At 37.3% G+C, this 20083-nt stretch overlaps 1 protein-coding gene across 1 annotated transcript; it reads right to left on the reverse strand.

Annotated features, from left to right (window-relative positions):
* Positions 1-505: 505 nt before the first annotated feature.
* LOC131036704 (uncharacterized) lies at positions 506-19461 on the reverse strand. Its single transcript, XM_057968663.2, has 2 exons — positions 17617-19461; positions 506-813 (listed from the first exon to the last, which is right to left on the reverse strand). The coding sequence occupies exon 1, from the start codon at positions 19201-19203 to the stop codon at positions 17635-17637; it is 1569 nt and encodes a 522-aa protein (XP_057824646.2). The 5' UTR covers positions 19204-19461; the 3' UTR covers positions 506-813; positions 17617-17634.
* Positions 19462-20083: the final 622 nt, after the last annotated feature.

The raw sequence follows: 20083 nt of genomic DNA on the forward strand, positions 1-20083 counted from the left end.
TTGTATAGTCTAAACTCATTTTGGATGGAGGTGGTTCCAACAGCAAGATTGGTGCCCAAGTTACTGTTAAACCAAAAACTCCCTCCCAACCTTCAAAACCTGGCTCGAAAATAATTTCAACCAAAGAAAACAAAAAGTTGCCTCTTTCTCATAAACAGGCCTTTCCATGAATAAACTAGAAAATTAGCAGATATTGTATTATGTTGATTTTGCCACTATTTAATTTTACACCAACATTTTTTATTTTTCAATTAATGTGCATAATCTACAACTCAAATTTTTTGTCTTGTTTCTTAGCAGGAATCAACTTCACTTTCAAATGATACGTCCAGATGCATTTTACATTTCATGTTCCCCGAGTATTTGAGGATTATTTAAAAGGCGCAAATTGAAATTTTATAACAATGAACCAGTTATCATAAAGAAGGCTGATTTAGAAGCATTTGAATCTATTTCCTGCTCACACGTGAATGCACTACATTTAATGTAAATGACCATGTTCAAGCTCAAAAAATGCCCCTAAAACATTTCATATTTGTCATTCACATATTCATAATCTGTATATAAAAAATATGTTACAAATTCTCATCTGCATGCAACACTTGACAACAAAAGTAAGAACGAGCTTTCACCAATATTTACCTCACTACTTTGAATTTAAGGGTACTTTTAGCCGATTTGCTATGCAGTTTAATCATTAATGTTATGTCACCTTAAGAATTTTGAATCTAACTCCACTGTCCTTTTAATTTAACACGTATCATTAATCTCTCTTACGAGCCCATCTGTGATCTAGCGACAAACTCCTCTCTCCTGCAAAAGGTTTGACAAATTAGATCATGCATGTCTGCACGATGTCTTTGACAGCTTCAGTAATTTTATTCATTTTTAGAAATTGTAATAATTGTTTGTAACACGTGCCAAAAACACAAGAAAAAACATCATAAAGAATGTCATATTAAATGCTTCATTTTCACATTATGAGTTGTTTGCTTATCTAATTTAGTCATTAATGATACGTCAGCTTAAGAATTTTAATGCGACTCCACTTTCCATTAATTATAATACATACCATACCATTAATCTCTCTTAAGAGCTCATTTGTGATCTAGTGACAAACTCCTCTCTCTTGAAAAAGGCTTGACAGATTTAGGTCATGCATGTCTTTGACAGCTTCAGCAGTTTAATTCATTTTATAAATTGTAATTGTTTGCAATACACCAACGATGCAAAAAATAATGTCATGAAGAATTTCATATTAAATGCTTCCTTTCCACATTATGAGTTGTTAGTTTTCTATCTTTTTTATTTAAGGTCTTTACATGCTGATCTGTTAATGGCAATTGGTGAATCCACCATAAGTTACCTGATGGATCAGGTAGTCTGGGCCACGATGGATGGGTTGGTCTGGGCAACCATGGATGGACATATGGGTCAGTGTTCTGCTTGGATTGTTGGGACTCTTTTGCAGCTTTTACCAAGTCAGACTGGAAACCCACCAAATTTGGGTACAGTTCAAAGTTATGGACTTGGAATCGGGTTTCCTATGTTATGGCACAGGGTACCGCTTTTCTGTCCCAAAATTGCCTGGAGTTGGACACATCAAATGACGAACCTGAGCAATTCCACAGGGTACCACATGATTCCACCTTTTTTCTCAGGGACATAAATATCATCTTTCTCCTGCAAACAACTTTCAAAGGTTATCATCGACCATTGTTCCATATTCATTCCTTGTCTTTCTTATTAGTGGCATATTGTCTCTCTGCTATTGTAAACATGGCCCATGAAGACGTGTCTATTGCAAACAGTACTTGCTCCATTTTAGTGCAGGCTTTTAGTAGTATTTTTTCCCATATGAATTGATCAGTGTAGTGACTCCCCGCAGTTGTTTTCTCTGTTCTGGTCATATGGAGGGAGAATACCCTGCTCTATTCAACTGCAACCCTTTTACTGGGGCATTCAAAACTCTTCCCTTTCATACCCTAGACAAAATTGATTTAATTGGGTTGGATTTTAATGCCTCCAAAAGAACCTGGATCTTAGTCACAGGACTAGATAGTGCCCTCATGGAGAGAGAAACATGGTGATGGAAATGTAAACGAAGGGCATCTGGAACAAATTGGCTATGAAAATACCAATATAGAATTACCCGCGGGGAAAGGGGGCATATTCTAGAGGAAGGTTTTATTGGATTAGTATAACCTACTTAGGCTTTGGTCGGGACGGTGTTGATGTTGCATGCAGTATTTGATATAGCAGCAAAGCATTGAGATATTTATTAGGCAACCACAGAGACAAGATGAACAAAATTCAGGATGGGTTATAAAACATTGTTTTTTGAGAATTAATTCGGCATAATGAGAATGCAATTGAGGTGCCTCTGAAAGTAATTTCTATGTGGAAATTGAATGAAGATGAAGCGTATAGCTGGTCGAAATTGAATGAAGATGAAGCGTATAGCTGGTCAAAATTGCATGTATTTCCATGGATGCTATATAGAGATGATTCGTTACACTGTACACATTACCATATCAAATTGTTAAAAGTTCATACATCCAGAAGTAAATGTAGATAGTTGTGGCTGGGATTGGGTTCAATGTTGATCAACTCTTGAGATGTGTTGTATTGTTTATTGTCCATATTAACAAAAATCTTTTGGAGAAAAAGTCAGCAAACCAAAAGTATAAGATTTTTTCTCAAAAAATTAAAATTTTATTGGGAAAAAATAGAAAGATGCAAAAGAAAAGAGAGATAAACCTGTTGTTTTGAAACAAAAAGGCATTTTATTGGCATACAGATATAGAGAGCGAATAAAAAACAGAAAGGTAGTCAGGGAAGCAGCCCCCAATGAAGCTGCGGGGTAGGACCCCTTGTGTGGATCTAGGGCAAGTTGGGAATCTGGGGGCAGCAACCCTCGTGGGGTTTGAGGGAAGTGCCCTTGGTGTGCTCCCTATCACAAAATAGGGCAAGGGTTAGTTCAAGGGAGCAGAGCCCCCACCACCAAGCCCAAATTAAAGCCTTTACAAACATAAAAACCTTCATGGCACATGCCATTTTTCGTAATTTCATTACCTTTAACCAAACTCCAAAACTCTTTCAAATCTTTCAAAAAATGCTTAAGCTCTCATACTTTCATAGTTGAGTGTTTTCAATTTCTTATTCCTTTTTTTCTGATTTTCACATCAATGGGCTTGCCAGGTTCAACAAGTTTGACCAACTTCCCATTTACCTGAGTCTCAAATCTTTGGCCTCAAAACATTCACCCACTTCAAGACTCACATGGTCCAGGTGAGTTTTGGTGAGGCTTGTAACTATGATTTTATTTATTTATTTTATTGGAAACATGCATTCATATTAATAAAATATATAATATACAAAGGAGATGTCTTTCAAGAGAAAGACCTTGAAAGAGCTATAGAATTGACTACAACTAAACATGAGCTTTACAACGAGGAGCATAACAGCATGAAATCTTAAAACAATAAAGTGCAGATTTCAGATGACAATAAGAATGAAATCATTTCTCTCCAAGGGTATCAAGTACATGCTACTCTGCAATGAGATTCGTAGTTGTGAGAAGAGAACCATAGTGATCCTTAGCAAAAGCTACCAACTGGGACTGAACTTGATAAAATTGTGTCTTGAGCTCAAGGTTGTAGCTGATTTTCTCTTTCAAGGATTTAGCAAAAGAGGACTGCTAAAACATAATACAAGAAAATAAACCATGCATAATAACTTCCGTAGGAGTGAAGGCATTAGAAAAAACAGCTTTGCATCTTATAAGCCAAATATATAGTAAAATACATTGACGAAAAGATTCTGATAACAAATTCTGAGAGCAGTGCAGTCCTAACAAAGCTGATCTCCAATTTAGTTTTCTATTAAATATAACAGCTAAACAAGTTATGAATTTTTTGCCAAATTTGCTGAGCATGTTTACAAAACCCAAAGGCATGTTTGATGGTCTCCATATGGCAAAACAGATATTTGGTGGAAAGGGTAGGGAGAAAGGAAAGAGATTTTCCCACAGCAACTTTATAATGGATGATTTTCCATGCAAGGAATTGTGCTTTAGCTTCAACTTTGGATTTCCAAATAGCAAGGCTCAAGCTGAACCACTTGGACTCGGACCAATTCACTCGCCATTTCAGATTTAGCCTTGGTTGTAATTGAATTGGAAGAAAAGTTTATGGTAAATTAGCTTAAGAGGAAAAATTGCTATGTTACAGCCTAGCAGCCACCTCCATCTTTAAAAAAGTTGCAAGCAATAGGAGTAGAAAGTTTCAATTGAAGATCTAGAGAAACAACTTCTTGGACTTCGTGAATAGCATTGATCAAAGCATTAGACAGTTTGAACTCCTGTTTAAGATGTAAATCTCTTTTTCAAGTAAATGAGTACATAAAGCAAGGGAGCTAAGGGGCAGCCTTGGCTTATTGATCTTTGAAGAGGGAAAGTCTGAGTGACTGAACCATGAAAAATAATTGTGTGATTTATTTAACAAATATACAACGTATATATAGATGTTTACAAGACACTGTTCTATAAAAAGAACAATTTGTTTTAAGTGAGAACTAAAAATCTAAAAAGCTTACAAAGTAAAAACAACTAAAAGGCTACCTCTGTCTTCTAATTAAAGAAGTAGAAGTTAAAACAAATTAAAAGAATTAAATGACCATCACATGTGCTTGACACGGCTGAAAATCAGAAAGAGGTTGAAAACACACAAAAATCCGTAAATGATTACATGGGGGTTCAACCATAACGAGGGTTGAGATGGGAGGGACATGATAAGGTGCCCTAAATATCCCCTTCCCTAGGCCCAAGAGCCGAAACTCCGTCCCCCTTGGCCTCATGTGGTCCTTAACCATGCTCATAGGTGGTATACCTAGTGGAGCTTATACACTGTACCTCTCTACCATGCAATCCTTTTCTCCTCCTATGATTGAGGATCCCTTCTAGTTCACCTCAACAATTGACCAATATAGGGTTCGTAGCCCTTAACTCGACCCTAGGCCCAAGAGCAAAATCTCTGTCCCCCTTGCCCTCATGTGGTCCTTAACAATTCTCATGAGGTGGTGTACCTAGTGAGGCTTGTATGTCGTTCCCCCTCCTTGCACTCCCTTTCCTACCCTAGCAAGACCGATTATTATAGGTATATAGTGGTTCATATATTATCAAGTGCATAGATATACGTCTATTATATGTAACAATTCATGCATCTATTAGATATATAAACATCCACCCACATATAATTATTATAAACACATAGATGTATTGAGATATGAATTCTGCATACCACATGAATTTGATATGTTACTATTTAATCAGGTCTGGTGCGAATGAAGTATCTTTGCTGATGTTTGATAATCTGATCTGGGCACTGGAGTGATCCCTTATATCTTTCACTAGACATTGGAGAGTCATGAACCTTTCCACAGGTTGCAATGATTGTGAGGGAGGCACTCTTTCATGGTTGACCACTGCCCCTTTGCTAATCCATGTGAACTAATCAGTTGTTATGAATGTAATCGCACCTCTATTAACTAATCAATTATAATGAATATGATCACTGCATTATAGAAGACATCCAATCCTTTAGGCTGATGCTGTGATGTTTTGTATTGTCTAACAAGCCCGATGTCATGGGATAAGCGATTGTGTTTGATTTATGAAATTGTGAAGTCTTACTTCGTAAGACAATTTCACGTTCAGGTTTGTTGTATATGGGATGTCAAGACGGGGCATGACAAAATCTAGTATGTTTCTTCAAGTTTGTCCATTATGTATTTCTATTAACAATCATTACGGAAATGGAAGGAAATACATTAGGGAAGAGGTGGTAGACAAGGTTCCCCCGAATTAAGTAAGCCACCCCAAGGGATGGAATCATCAAGGATGGATGTTCTTGCCGCTTGTGAGCCAAGGGGCAAGTTGTCTTGGTTAGACGCTGCACGCTCTTGAGCTTAATTGGGCTGAACAGTCTTTCTTGATGACTTGGGTTCCCTCAAATTAAGAAGGCCAACCCAAGGGATGGAATCGTCAAGGTGGATGTTCCTCCCGCTTGTGGGCCAAGGGGCGAATTGTCTTGGTTAGACGCTGCAAGCTCTTGGGCTTAATTGGCTAAACAGTAACCAGGCTTCTTTATGGTTTTCCTCTCCAAATCCTACTATGGTTGATTAAGGGAAATGGAACTATTGATGCTTCATTTCAAGATCAACAGGGTGCATAGTTATATATATATATATATATATATGTTGTTGGATCCCTAACCCTAATATAAATGAATAGTCTTATGACTTATATTCAAATATTATCTAACATTGTTGTAGGACCTAAATCAGGATTTATGTTGATAGCTATATTACATTCCTTATTTCAATTGAACTTGTGATTTAAGGGCAAAATCCAAGATCATCCCAGGAGGGGACATTACAATTGGTATCAAAGCTTTAATCCTACCAACCTGTGGGATAAACCTACTTTGAGATTCATTTACTTGTGTTTCAAGTAGGCCAATATTGCATTTCAATATATGTGTGTGCCTTTAACTATTTCGTGTCTAATGCGCATTGAGCATGCTTACTCCATGTGCATTTTATATGCATGCTTTTCTCACGTATACCTTATGCTTGTTTCATGTTTGATATGTTTTCAGCATGTGGTTTGTATGCATGCCTTGTTTCTTATGTGTATTTATGTGTTTGCTTCACGACTAATGTGTCTTCAACATATTTACTCCATGAGTACATTTCATATGTATGATTCATGCCTTAGTGTATTCCTATGCCCTTCATGCTTTACGCCTTACATGTATTCATGTGTATGATTCATGCCTTACACATACACTTCATGCCTTGCGTGTATTTATCTCTATGCCTTGTGTATTTATGTTTGACGTGTTTTCAGCATGTTTACTCCATGTATGTTTTGTATGTGTACCTTTGTATATATGATTTGTATCTTATGTGTTTACTAAATGTGTGTGTGCCTTCCTAATGTATGCAAAAGTTGATTAAGTTTAATGAATGGTCAAAAGGCATGAAATGAGAAGTTGTGACTCCCTCAAACATGAGATATAAAAGGGAGAAGAGAACCTCATTTGAAAGGAGGATGGGGGGAGGAAGAAGAAAGAAGGGAGCATGTGAAACAAGGAGGCATTGATGGAAGTAGAAAGGAATGGGCAGAAATGAAGGGTCGTAACTCTTTCAAAGGGTGATAATTAATAAAGGTTGTGACCCTTGCAAAGGGCAGGTATGATGAAGAGGTGCGACTCTCCCTCACATGGGAAGATATAAAGGGGAGAAGATTTCATTTGAGGAATACATCCATGGAAGATCAACTTGGGGAATAGAAAAATAAGCATTGTAATGAATAATCAGAAGTACAGATCTGATTTGAATAATAAGACAGCAATGAGGAGACATGACCCGTTTTAACTTTTAATGGATATCTCTTTCCAAAGAGATGTGTCTCCTCAATGAGATATGAAGGTATAAAAAGAGTAAGCAATTAATGGAAGAGGATCATCATCGAATTCAAGAAGAATCAGATTCCAAGCACAGTAAGAAAATAAATACATTTGCCAAGGAAGATCGAAGCATTCAGCATAACAGTACTTCTGTCCAGGATCGGCTCATAGAGGTTGAACAGCATATAAACCAAAGTGAATTTATTTTCAGATCAGGCATAATATGCCAAACTGATACTATATTAGATCTGTCTTCCTCAGCACTATCCTTCTTACAATCACTTGTTGCTTATGCATAATAGCTAATGCTTAAGTGTATGTTCCAATAGAATATAAGATATGCTTGATTGCATGAATCCCATCTTGTAGGAAGGGCCTGGGGTGTAAGCAAAAGGGGCATACATGGCTAAGTAAGCAGGCCATTCTAGAGTTGACCATAATGGCTCCTAGGACCAAAGGCCACTTACGTAGAGAGCCAAGTAACCCACTTACAACCCCCGCCCAACTCAACAAGATGGCAAGTGTCTTTAGGGAGATGAGCCATTGATGGGGACAGTAGATACAAGCCATCAAGCAAACAAGAGGGCTGTGGTAGACATACACTCTTGGGCTTGGTGTAGAAATGGCTTCAAGCGAACCCATCATGTCTTTTCTCCCAAACCCTAACATACTTGCATTATTGATGATCTATGAATATGATGTAATTGCCTAACCCCAATAATTAAACATATATATTTGCATATGTTGTTCATGTTGTAAATGCAGGATTCAAATCCAAGATTGCATCACTAAAGAGATACTTATTTGGTAAGACATAACCTAACCCTAATTTGTTGCAATTGTGATCTTAGGGCAAATTCTAGGGGGGACATTACAATGTCTACTGTGTTTTCATCAAGTTTTTTCCATGGGTGTTTTATGAGTACTAGTAACTATTTTAAGAGCCATATCTTGCATTCAAATTAAAATGGGGTGCATGTCTTAGACCATCAAGGCCCTTCTTTTTGCAAGCATGAGTCTCACGCTCATATACTTCGAAATCCCCTAAATAGCACTAGCAAGACATTAGTAAAATCAACATAGGGATTGTTGAATGTTACAATGCCATAAAAATACTTAAGAGTGTATGTCAAAGGATAGGAAAGAAGAATGTGTGAGAATAAAAATGCTCAAACACCAAGAAGTGATGGTTTAAGAACTCGATAAGCATAGTAAGTTTGCCTATAAATTGTCATATGTTGAGAATATTGTCAAACAAAGATAATAATAGCCATTTACAATATAAAACTAACAAACAGAAGCTTCATGTTTATTACTCTTGGTCTTAAATATTGTTTATATAGACAATATTGACATCAACTTAAGTGTAGATGTTGAGAATATTGTCAAACAAAGATAATAATAGCCATTTACAATATAAAACTAACAAACAGAAGCTTCATGTTTATTACTCTTGGTCTTAAATATTCTTTATATAGACAGTATTGACATCAACTTAAGTGTAGTTATTATTAACTTTTCATAACTACTTCTAGAACTATCTAATTGATCAAACACCCTTCATAAAATGGTACAGGCCCTTGTACATTGTTAGGAAATCTATCACTCTAGTTGTCATTAAGTTTCTCAACTTTGTCTTAGATATAATCATCCCATAGCTTATCAAGCAAGAAACCTAGACATATTTGAACAGTATGTAATGGAGTAAAACATCACTTAGGGTTTCCTCAAGATCACTACTGCAGTCATAAGTTGTACTTAATACTCTTTGTACCAAAAGCTCTTCTATTCTCTAACTCCAAACAGTACTTATCATTTCACAAACTGCTTATCACACGTGGTGGAACATCACTCAAACCATATTCAAAAAAATTGTACTAAGCATGATTGAACCTCTCACGATGTCAGGCTCCTTACAAATGTTATACAATCAAACTGATAACATTTTACTCTCTCTCCAACAATTGTGTCAGGATACTATTGTGCATTTTGCACACACACACCTGCTTCACAGGGGACCCCCATTTTTTTTGTGTAGTCTACTTGAGAATGAGAGAGAGAGGGCCATAGGAAAAGTTCGAACCTTTTATGAGCTTATCACTCTCTGCAAAGTCCCATCAAAATACCTAACTTATAACAAAATGCTAAGGTCAGACCCTCCTTTCGTTGCACTCAACTTCACCCTTCAAGGCCAAGAACAAGAGAAAAGGTAGCATTTGCTTTGTCTGGATTCGCCGAAAAAAGACCCAAATTTGGCTTAAAGGATTAAAAACGTGAAAAGTGCAAAGGGCACGAAATTCCATTGTTCCAAACCCTTTGCATTCGTCGAAAATCTCCCAAGCCAAGGCAAAGGCAAGAAAAGATAAAGCATCAGGCATTCACATTTATTGTATTTTTTACAAATGATCCTAAAATCATCGAGAAATCTCCTAGCTCATCTAAATAGGAGAAAGTTCAATGATTTTTGTGGCCCAATAACCACACCTCCCCCCCCAAAAGTCAACATTCATAAAAGAAAGTTGATATAAGATAAACTTTGGGGATTCGAACATAAAGTGTCTTATTTCCCCTCTTAACCACCAAAAAAATGCCGATGGAGGGAGGCAATGTTAAAGGTTACGACAAATCGAAACATTTAAAATGAGTGTATTTTTAATCGCCTCACATGGCTGAAAATTTCACTAAGGAGCCGATAAAATAAGAATAATGAAAGGAGAGTCAATAGATTCAAGTGCCTCAAGGTTTTTTTATAAAATCAAACTTTTGACACTTTACCCTTTAATCGCCTAAGTTTTCCCTTAATAAGATTGAGAAAAGAAAATCGCCAAACTTTCTCCTTGAGTTGGCAAAAAGACAAGTGAAATAAGAAATGAAAAAATGAGGGGGAACCTTTTGGCACTTTGCCTTCAAAATGCCTAGGTTTTCCCTAAAAGAAAAACATTAAATGAAATCATGAAAAGGAACTTTTTTGGCACTTTTGTTCCAAATTGCCTAACTTTTCTCTTTAAAGTGGTGTGATCTTGAGTCAAAAGTAAAATGAAGTAAAGGAGGTTCGAATTGTTTAAAAGTAAACATCTTTCATTTTCGAAGCCCAACATTGCCTTGACAACATTTAATATTTGTTAAAACTACTTAAATTTTTCAAGGTAATTGATTCATGTTGAACTTGCTTTTGTAGGTCAATGCCGTTGGAATGAGCCAAGGGGAAACCTAAAACGCCGATTGAAGATGCGATCGTGATCAAGCCAGAAAGTGAAGACGAAACACGAGCATGGTGATCACAAAGCATTGAAGAGCGTGCCATCAAGTCAGGACCCAAAAAATTTCCAGAAAGTCATTTTGTTTGTAAAACAATATTGTCTTGTTGTAAAACAGCTACCTGTGGGCCCCATTAATGCATTTAAAACAAAGGGGCACAGGTCAGTTATTCCCAGCCACCTGATTAACCAAAATTCCAAATTGATGTAGAACAGTGGCCAGTAGCTGAGGAAGTGGTTGAAGATGGCAGCTAGAAAGTCATGAAGGTTACTAGGCATGGGTTAAAGCTGCCAAGCTTCTAGAAGGCAGATTGCAGCCACTGGATGGTTTCAATCCTGACCTTTGAATCAAAATTGTAAAATCTATATGAAAGGCAAAGCCTCTCTTTTGTAAAATGTTAGATTCTAGAGTTTCTAGATAGTTAGATTTTTAGGAGTTAGAGGTTAGAATAGTTAGAAGCAATTTGCAGATGAGAAGTCAAATAGAATAGGACTGCTGGAAGAAATTGTTGTAATGGCAGTTGAAATCAATATATGAACATGGAAATGTGGTGTTTGTTATTTTTGTTTTCTCTTGTTTGCATGGCTTCCCTTTAGCTGGTTAGAATTAGAGTTCAGTGATTTTAATGGCGAAGTGTGAGGGTATTTGATGAGGTTTCGGGCTCATACCATTGGGGGCCCGCTGATTATAGGTCACCGTGTATGGTTAGTCTAAACCTCATAATTGTGCTTAGTTCAATTGTAGGTGTTTGTCTTAGGCTATGCCAGAATTGGGTGCCTAAATAAGTACCTCCAGTCTGAAAATCCTTCATTCCCTTGGAACATGCACTGTTCTTGTTGAGTTGTGAGGGTGTCTCTAGCAAAACAAGGATTAGTTTATGGAAATCTATCTACCCGTAGCACCAACTGTTATCACCATTGTACTTAGGATCCCTAAACCCTATCCTTTTGCTTTTATTTCCCCCAGTCTAAGAATTGTAGTATCGTCAAATGCAGGCCAGCTTGTTGTAAATGTAAGCCCCTTTGTGTTTACCAACAAAACACATCAGAACCGCCGAGTTATCCCATCATTAAGACCTAACAATTGGAACCTTGAGGCTGTCCCCTTTGATCATCTAAAACAGCATTAGGGATCTCCTTATTCAAGAGAGGATATGATACTCAACATTCTATTCTGTGTTGACCAGAGAGAGTCAAAGAGCGACTTTAGCCACATCAACAGGTACAACTACCATACAAACAATGAGATTCAATGAACTAATTCCTAACATCATAAGGTCTCCATTTTATAATGTATTGTTAGCGCAATTATTTCACCACTAAGGGCATAGATGTGTGTCATGCTTCTAATCCTCATCTTAATATGTGGAAAGAGATATCCATGGCAAGGCCAACCAAATCTCTTGCTAATAACATTGATGCTTTTACAAAATGATCTTGTTCCTTCTCTCAAGGGATTAGAAAACTTGTCTTAAATTTACTAACCTTACAAATTTCCAATTATTGGTTATGTTTTAGGATAGCACACTTTGAATCAAAGGCATGTAATATGTATGTGATAATATCAGAGTTGTGCAACAAAAGTTAAATTGTGAAGAAAGAAGTTTCAAACACCAAATCGTTTCGTCATCTTGAACATTCTTTCCATATCATCCCAATACAAAATTGCTTGAGGACAAGCTACCTTGGTGAGGGCAGACTGTCATGCCCCCACCATACACATACAGATAGCAACATTACCATATCCCTGCCTTATATAAAACCAGGCATCCAAATTAAAAGGAAAAATAATAATATTTCCTTGAAGAAGGCTGACCTAGGTTAAACCATATCAAGGGCCAACCAAGGTTAAGACAAAGCCATTTAAAGTTAATAATGGCCAACCTTTCCTTTAGAGTCTTTTGCATTATGAAAAATGAAATTAAATATCATGGGCCGACTGACCTATTGCATGTGCTCCAAATCGACGGTGTCTATTATCCAGCTGACCAAACAGCTCTTTTCTTTAACAGTCAAAACACTTTTAACACTAGTAAAACGGCCATCCTATCGGCTAGATAGCCATTTCACTCTAAATCCTATATTAATAAGGTTTAAATTGACAAAGTTATGGAGGGTAGAAAAGAGAAAATGTTAAGGCAACAAATATATTTATGAAGTGCAGTGATTACATTATGAGAAAGATGCATTTTAAGTTTAAAACAGGATTAAGTTAAATAAAGGCAGACCCCTCATGAAGTCACCTTCCTTGGAAGAGACACCTCTCTTGATTAAAAGGTGTGAAGAAAGTATAAGTAAGGAGGAGATGGGAGTTAGCGAAGGTGGTGGAAAACACATGGACAAGTCATTTGATCTAGAAAGGAATAAAACCAGATTTCAGAACAGAAATTTATGTTATAGGTTTGAATGCAGAAAGTTTCTAAAGATAATATCATATAATTAAAAGACATCGAGAAGAAATATATGTGAGATTTGCAGGTAGAATATATGATAAATCGGTTAAGAGCAGATTCGTAAGGTACAACAGCAAATATAAGAATATGTTATAAACAGATTTGGAAGGGAATAGAGATGTGAATTCTGAGTGAATTCAGAATAATGACAACCACCTATAACAATAATAACCAAAGAAGAGGATTTCTGATAGATATATAAATCTGAGTATAAGCAGCTGATCACGCTGTAATAAGAAAAAAATGAGAATTATACACCAGCAAGTATTTGGTACACAATAGGGGCAATAATGTCACACATCTATAATCTTTAATGTAGATTTTGTATCAAGTTATTAATAAACTTTGTAAATCTAGTATGTTTCTTCAAGTTTGTCCATTTTGTATTCCTATAAATAATCATTACAGGAATGGAGGGAATGGAAGAGGTCGTAGACAGGGTTCCCCCCAATTAAGTAGGCCACCCCAAGGGATGGAATCACCAAGGATGGATGTTCCTGCTGCCTGTGGGCTAAGGGGCAAGTTGTCTTGGTTAGACACTGCACGCTCTTGGCCTTAATTGGGCTGAACAATCTTCCTCAATGACCCAGGTTCCCTCAAATTAAGCAGGCCACCCCAAGGGATGGAATCATCAAGGTGGATGTTCTTGCCGCTTGTGGGCCAAGGGATGAGTTGTCTTGGTTAGACACTGCACACTATTGGATTTAATTGAGCTGAACAATAACCAGGCACCCTTTATGGCTTTCCTCTCCAAACCCTACTATGGTTGATTAAGGGAAAAGGAACTATTGATGCTTGATTTCTCAGATCAACAAGTTGCCTGGTTTATCTAAGTGGGTTAAGATGATTATTCACACACACACAAACACACACACACACACACACACACACATATATACGTATTTATATTTGTTGTTGGTTCCCTAACCCTAATAGAAATGAATGGTCTTATGACTTATATTTCAAATATTATCTAACATGGTTGCAGGACCTAAACCAGGATTTATGTTGATAACTATATTACATTCTTTATTTCAATTGAACTTGTGAATTTAGGGCAAGATCTAGGATCATCCCAAGAGGGGACATTACAATGGAGATCCATGGAAGAAACCTCGCTAACAGAATTGATGATGACCAATCTAATGTGAACATATTTCTGAAAGCAACTTGGAGAAACTTGGGCAAGCCAACTACTCATCTAGTCCCCAACTTTTCAATTGGTGGCTGCAGACCAACAAGGAATCAAGTTACTAAAAATTTTAATGGCCCAAAAGGTACTTGTTGAAACTCAAACATTTTTATTGTTTTTTGTAGTCATCTCATCATGAAAGAAAGTGTACGATGCACTATTGGGTTGTGGTTGGTTGGTAGCAAACAAGGCTAACTGCAACTAGAAAAAGAATACTCTCTATATTGAAAACAAAAGCAAGAAGTATATGGGGTTCACCCCATAGCGCAGCGGTACAGCTGCGAGCCTCCCTCAATGGAGGTCGTGAGTTCGATGCACAGGGCTTGGCCCCTCTCCGCCCCCATCGTTCGTCGCTGCACTGGTCTGCTGACTTGGCAGACAAAGGTTTGCTTTGGCCGGAGAGGTAGTTCGCTGTTGGTGCATGCCGCGGAGTGATTGATAAATTTGGAGTGTGCTCTTGGTCCCCCCGATGCTCGCTGGTCGATTGCTCTCTGTTCGTTGGCTAGGAAATTGACAACTGTGCTCTCAGGCTGTGTAGGATGCTTCAAAGAGGATGCCTTGGCCCTCGATTCAGAGATGAGGTCCTCCTTGTGATCTCACTGGTTCATAGCTCCAGTCAAAAGCGCTTGCTTAAAAAAATAAATAAATAAATAAAAGAAAGGCAAGAAGTATATAATTAATTTGAAGAATCAGGCAATAAGTGAGGAAGGGTTGCAACTCACACGACAAAGAATTAAGTCATTGTTGAAACAAACATTTAGAGACTCCACTGTGTCTTGACTTCTCCTAAGTGCTATGTTATAAGAAAATTTAAAAATCCAAAAACCCCTAATAAAAACGTTATTTCAAAATATATTCTAATTCAAAAAGCCTTCGCCCTTCGTCTGTACAAATTTTTGGATGAATTTTAACAATTTTGTAAGTTTTTTAAAGCTCACCAAATTTTAAACTTCATCAATTAAATTTGACAAACCTTGTGACATAGCTTATAACAATGCTTGAGCACCATATTGATCAAGAATGATACAGATCACAATAATGATCGAATGCTACTGATTAGTGATCATAAGATGTTTACTAATCACAAAAGGATGGTTATGTCATAAGACAATAATGATGACAACAATTTCAGCTGATATGACATTATTAACAGCTGATATGTAGCAATGAAAAAATTACCGAACAATTATCTCAATAATACAACAATGTTTACAAATGAAGTAATGACAACAATATATGTTGATAAATATTAATGACAGCAAGTCAACAACAGCACAAACATCTGTGGTTCAACAATAAGGATAGCATGCTCACAATCACTGATCACAATGACAACGGTAATGTTCCATAATCACAAATTTTTCAAACCTATATATATATATATATATATATTGTGACATCTTTAAGCAGGTTCCTAGGGAAACTAAACAAGAATCTGCTCAGCTGAAAGCTTCTCTTTTTTGCATTATGATGTATTCTTCTAAGACTGAGGATATACAGATTTTTAAAAGTTTGAATTTGTTATCCTGGAATATTTTTAGTAGCACTTGCAAAAGGGGCAGAGGGCCTTTATAAAAGTTGTTTCTATGCATCTTTTTCTTAATTTTATCCTGAATTGAGAAATCTTGATCTAATTTGTCAACTATTTGGTATTTTTCATTGTGCTGTGTACCTCAGAGAAGCATGAACATGCCAGCTGTTCATAGGTTCCAGTTCCATAGAAACATGTAGTGCACAGAAAAGCATCAGAAGCATCATTAATGCAGCATCATCCCTGAAAAAAAGCATGACACATAGTACCCTAGAGTCTTAAATGTCCTCTTGTAATTAAAAACAGGCCTGGATATTGGTTAACCAATTCAATAGGAAAGGAGACACCTGATTGATGTTTATATCTATACTTCGTATCAATGTAAGCTAGTTGTCTGCATATTTCTATGATAACCAGTTGATAACCAACAAGCTGATGATAATACAGCCCTAGCACTAAGCTCAGGATAAGTCTGTATAGTGGATGGCATTCATGTCAGCCAACTATTTTGTTTCTTCCATGGATTGCTCTTGAACTTGTTTGCATGACCCTTATTTTGCCAACATTATGATTAGTACAAATAGATGGGAGAAACATTGAAGTTGGTGTTCCAGCTAGTAACCTTTGAAAGCTCGCTGGGCGTTGTTCTAAATGCCTTGAATTGCCTCTTAAATAAGAGGCAGGCTAATATTGATCCTGCTACTGACTTGAGCAATATCCTTGACACCTGTTGGCGAAAATGTCTGCAATTTCCATAAGATCTATTATAACAGAGATCGTATCATAATTCCTGCCTTCGCCCTACTAAGGACACGAAGGAACACAGTTATGTCTACTGAAACTTAAGCACATAGGTTCAGTTCAGTTCTAGTTGTGTTATTCAAGATTGAATCAATTGAACATCTAACCCAATGACTTATGCTGAAATCAAATGAAAGGGATAATAAGAATTTGAGCCAACTTACTACACTCGATGTTATTACCTTGATAGATAAAAAAGGAGATTGTAGGCAACAGAAATACTGCCAAAGGTGTAAATATTATTTCATAACAGATTTTTGGAGACATGATTCAAAAAGTAAGGCCCTGCGAAGCACCCATCATAAGTGGAATTTCAAAAACAAATAGTTGCATCATGCGACTATTAGGCGTGTTACAGAAAGCTCTCCTAATTGGTTGGCTTAGATAAAGTCAAATCACCCAAAAGGGATATTCCAGTTATCGCATTATCAAAAGGGTTAAAAAACAATTGAAATTTTTAGGTGTAGCCAAATCAATTATTTTAAATTCAGTGAAATAGAAAGCACTGCATCATATGTTGGTTTTTAGAATTGTGGAAAGAATTCTATCGCACATAATCAAGCTAAATGCCTCATGAACAAAAGTTTTCCCTCTTTTCCCTCTTTTGATGAATAAGTAAAACATATCCTTAAGAATGTGAGCTGCATATAGATTCCTAATAGATTCCTAATAAAGCATATCCTTAAGAATGTGAGCTGCATATAGATTCCTAATAGATACAGGAAGCATACTACCCAAAACCTATTCAAGGACAATCAAAACAGATGCATTTGAAATAAGACACGTGGTTGTGTCCAACATTACAGATTAACAAGAATTGCAATGTTCCCTTTGCTATAAAGCTGGACAAAATTAGTCATTGTACAGAATAATGGTCAAAGTTATGCATTCACTAAGACCATCGAAGTACCTTGAAACTGCACTCCTATCAAGCTGCAATAGCTTTTCCTCTCAAAAGTTTAGTCTTTCCTTTCTTTCCCGAGGCATTGACACTGTCAGTAACCGCCTCATCTTCAAAAATTTTAATCTTCAATTTTTTCGCCGAGGACTTGACATCAGTAACTGTTCCATCTTCAAAATGTTTGTTTTTCACTATTTTTGCCGAGCCCTTGACACTATTCATGACTGTCCCATCTTCAACATTTTTAGTCTTTCCTTTCTTGGCTGAGGCTTTTCCACTATCAATAGATTTGCTTTTCTTTCTGTGCCCTGAAGCTGGGGTAGAAAAACTGGGTTGCATTGAATCAATGACATCTCCATCATTCAAAGAGCCTGAATTGCCCTCCATAATCGAATCCTTCCTCCTTCTGGCACCTGCTATCTTTTTCCCAGATCCGTTCTTCTCTGTAGACTTTGGAATCCTACCGTCACATTCATCATCACCTGAAAAAACCTTACTTTCGCCCACCTCGGAGGAGAGCGGTAAATCAACCTCTTTCTGGTCCTCATCATCCAAAAGACCATCATTCTGCTCCTCATAACCCAGAAAACTATCGTATTGATTATCATCACCTAATAGACCCTCGTTCTGATCCTTGTTACCCAAAAGATCATCTGACATGTCCCCCAACATATGGTCCATGTACCGCACATTATGGATCCGCCCCTTCTTGAACGCCTTCTTCTCTCCTTCCTCAGAATCCCTAGCATGTACTTCTTTCTCGGATTCCTCTACCGAAACCTGCAATCCTGCCCCACTTCCCACACCCTCAATCTTGAATGGCCTCTCCGGAACAACTTGATAAATTGGCAAAGCCACAGACTCCAACATCTTCAAATGCAAAGACCTAACATTCTTCCACTTCTTCGGTATCACCTCCGCAAGCCCATCGATCACAGCACTAACATTCTGCACGATTTCATCCCTTTCTTGAGAAACCTTCCCCACCTTCACCACACAACATGTACCCCCTCGAAGGTAAACTAAAGCACAGCTGCAAGCTAGCTCAATCTGCCTCCTCCACTGCTTGTGGCTCAAATCCACAGGAATGGGATGCTTCTTCTTCTTAAAAAAGGTCTTCCCTAAATGCCTAGGCAATAATGGAATCACGGATCGATCAGCCATGAACATATCATAAGACCCACAAAGCTTCCTCTTGGCCTCAAAGGGCTTATAATCAGTCTTAAGCTTTGAATACTTCAATACCTTTGAAATGGGCAAGCTTTCCTCTTTAATCTTCGCCTTGGCAAATTCAGAAGAAACCCGAGACGTCCGCTTTTCACCATCATTTATTATCAAACAAATCTCTTGGCTTCCATCCAGTGAAAACAAGGGATTGGGCATCCGAATCTTATAAGGGTTTGTTCTTTCTTTGGCTGGAATTTTTTTCAAAGTCACGATCATGTACAAAAACTCGTCGTGTTCTAGAAGCTGGGGTTTCTGATATTTGGGCTGAGACTTTACCCATTTCATCAGAGCATCTACGGCTTTTTCGATTCTTTCTTGTTTCACAGGAGGTGGAGCTTTGGGCTTTTTGTCATTTTTTGTGTTCTCCATTGCAAAAGATGAGCAAAAACACGAACAGAAACCCAAAAGAAAAGATCAAACCACTTTGGACCTTTGAATTTCTTCGGCAATCGGAAAAAACTCAGAAAGCATTAAAAATCTGCAAGTCACTAGGTAAACCCTAAACCCTTCTTAGGGTTCTAAATTATTGCAAGAGAGATGACTGTCCTACCCTTCAATTGTTTACTCCGTTGCCCGAGCTTTCTTCTTTATCGGATAAAGAAGTAATGCTGACGCAAAATCTAACATAAATATTGCTAGATGACCAGTCCCATGTTCACTTCGAAGAAGGGCCTTATTTCGCTTTATAGTTCAAAAACTGATAAACTTGCATGTAAACTAGTATACCTATATTTACACTAGCAATTGCATTTTTGTGTGCAATGTGTATGTCGAAAAGGTGTAGAAGCTTAATCATAAAAAATTGGTCTATTTTTTGCATTAAGGATGAGAAGGAGAAGGAGATAGAGATTGGGGATACAAATAGAAAGGACAATAGAGAAGGAGACGGAGGAGATAAAGATAGAGAGGGATAAAGAGAGAGATGAGAGATGGATAGATAAAGATGGAAGATATATATATACATAGAGAGAGAGAGAGAGAGGGATGAGGGGGAGGGGGTAGAGGGAGAGGGATAGATAGATATAGATATAGATGATAAGATAGAGTGGTGGAGAGATCAAGATATAAGGAGAAGAAGAGGGGAGAGAGAGAGAGAGATAACTCAATAGATAGAGAGGGAGAAAGAGAGTGGTATAGATAGTGAAGATATAGAGAGATAGAGGGTTAATATATACATAGAGGGGGAGATGGAGAGATAAATAAAGATATAGGATGTGAAAAATAGAGGTAGACAAAAGGATATATATAT

The sequence above is a fragment of the Cryptomeria japonica genome, chromosome 10 (genome assembly GCF_030272615.1).
Source record: "Cryptomeria japonica chromosome 10, Sugi_1.0, whole genome shotgun sequence".
In the NCBI taxonomy this organism is placed as follows: Eukaryota; Viridiplantae; Streptophyta; class Pinopsida; order Cupressales; family Cupressaceae; genus Cryptomeria; species Cryptomeria japonica.

Coding starts and splice junctions, on each gene's coding strand:
- LOC131036704 (XM_057968663.2), bottom strand. CDS start 19,203: ATGGAGAACACAAAAAATGACAAAAAGCCCAAAGCTCCACCTCCTGTG.